The sequence below is a fragment of the Buceros rhinoceros genome, unplaced genomic scaffold, assembly GCF_000710305.1.
Source record: "Buceros rhinoceros silvestris isolate BGI_N320 unplaced genomic scaffold, ASM71030v1 scaffold11854, whole genome shotgun sequence".
Classification (NCBI taxonomy): Eukaryota; Metazoa; Chordata; class Aves; order Bucerotiformes; family Bucerotidae; genus Buceros; species Buceros rhinoceros.
The window spans coordinates 5152-7022 of record NW_010410066.1 but is presented as its reverse complement, the minus strand read 5'-3'; the positions used below and the strand labels follow the sequence as shown (position 1 = coordinate 7022).

The following is a 1871-nucleotide window of genomic DNA, read 5'->3' as shown; positions in this document are numbered from 1 at the left end:
GGCATCCTTCCTACAGAGGACAAACCCATTTTCCATTACCCAAAATATTCCAGAAACAGCCCAAGCCAAACTCTTTTCTAGCTGGGACAGTGTGGCTGGAGGCGCTGGCAGTGTGTTGGCTTACACCACCAGTACATTCAGCCTCCGGGAACACCACGGCACCGAGGTCTCCTGTTTATCCCACACTCCTTAACTGTGCTGCCTCCCCCTCCTCAGTCCCTCCCAGCTTTATTAATATAGTCTCCTCCCCCTCTATTTTCTTACTCCATTTTTCATTAAAAACCCTCCTCTGATATTTCCATGTTTCATCATAACGTCGTGCGCATTTCTAAATACGAAAGCAGCTGGGTGCCCTGTGTGCAGCCATCTGCGGGTGCTCCGGGAGAGGAGAAAGAGGGCTGCTTCTTCAGGGGGTCTCACTAAAGGCTGCGCTGCCTGGTGTAGCTTCAGCCCCTGCCTGGTTCCACCGGCTCCCAGGAGGTCCCACGCACAGCAGGGAAGAAGGAGGTGAAAGGGTCCTCTCCGTCGGGTGGTCCGGGAGATGAGAAAGAGTGCTGCTTCTTCAGGGGGTCTCACTAAAGGCTGCGCTGCCTGGTGTAGCTTCAGCCCCTGCCTGGTTCCACCGGCTCCCAGGAGGTCCCACGCACAGCAGGGAAGAAGGAGGTGAAAGGGTCCTCTCACCTGCTCCAGCCCAGCAGCGCAGCTTCACACCGCAGCCAGGAGTAGAGCAACTCCAGTTCAGCGTCCAGAGGATTATTTTGATCCCCAAAAGGGGATTTATTCTAAGGGCTGCCAGAAATAGAAAGCACTAGCAGCTGCTACTGGAAAGCACGATGCCTTTAATTCACAGCTCCCATCTCACGCGCTTTGCTTTCTGCTGCGGCTGCGTGCCCGGCACTCATCTCCCCCAGCGAAGGTGGGTTGCAGTGTGGTTCAGTAATGTCCAGTCTGTTCCTCCAGGCAAGTACTTCTGGAGACTGACTCGCAATAAGCACTTGGTCTCCCTCCAGCCGGCTCAGATCCACCGTTTCTGGCGGGGCTTGCCGCTCAACCTGGACAGCCTGGATGCAGTCTACGAGAGAACCAGCGACCACAAGATCGTCTTCTTCAAAGGTGAGAGCGAACGCAGTGCTGGAGGTCGCACTTGTGTCTCCCCGGTGTAGAGGTTACCTTGGCAGTGTTTCGACCTCTGCTGCAGGCAGGAGGCACAAGCTTCAGCTGTTGAGCATCTCCCAGGGCAGGTCCAGGACCTGTTACCCATGAGCAAGGCCAGGAAAAACCAGCTTGTAGGGAGGGCAGCAGACAGTAGCAGTCATGTTCCCCAGAAAACGAGGGAAAGTTCATTGAAGAAATTCAGTCAAATCTAACTTAAATATTGGCTTTTTGAGAATGAAATAAAACCAGGAGCCACCCACACTCACGCTGTACAGGTTTTGTGTTCCTTCTTTGGCCTTTTCTCTTTTTAGTATTTCTTGCTGAGAAGAGAAGCAGCAGCAGAGGGGACAGAAATATAACCTGAAGAGCTTGGTTTTGCTGATTATATTTCTGTCACTTTTTTCTTTAATCCTCTCTTTTTATTTAAAACAACTCATAACTTTCTTTCAGAAGAGCTGGAGGAAAGAGACTAGCTCTTGGGTCCCATACAGATGTCCGAGTCCCCCCCAAACCATCTGTCTGTGCTGGTTAGAGATAACCCACGTGCTGAATGTCACCAAAGCCCCAGCAGGCACCAGCTCTTCTTTCAGAAAGGTTGTACACTTGAAAAGCTAAATACATGCCAGCTCTCTGTGCTCCCTAACTGGAAATTGCTTTTTGTCTCCCGACCGCTCTGCTCTGAGCGTGGTTCAATTCTCGGTTTCAGAAGTGCTGAA

At 51.8% G+C, this 1871-nt stretch overlaps 1 protein-coding gene across 1 annotated transcript in view; it reads left to right on the top strand.

Annotated features, from left to right (window-relative positions):
• The window catches only part of MMP17 (matrix metallopeptidase 17 (membrane-inserted)), a gene marked incomplete at both ends in the record, with an annotated part of 23857 nt that overhangs the window by 18572 nt on the left and 3414 nt on the right, over nucleotides 1–1871 (top strand). The window contains one exon of the mRNA XM_010135463.1: nucleotides 961–1113. Within this exon, the coding sequence (XP_010133765.1) occupies nucleotides 961–1113 (153 nt within the window). The remainder of the gene's footprint in view (nucleotides 1–960; nucleotides 1114–1871) is intronic.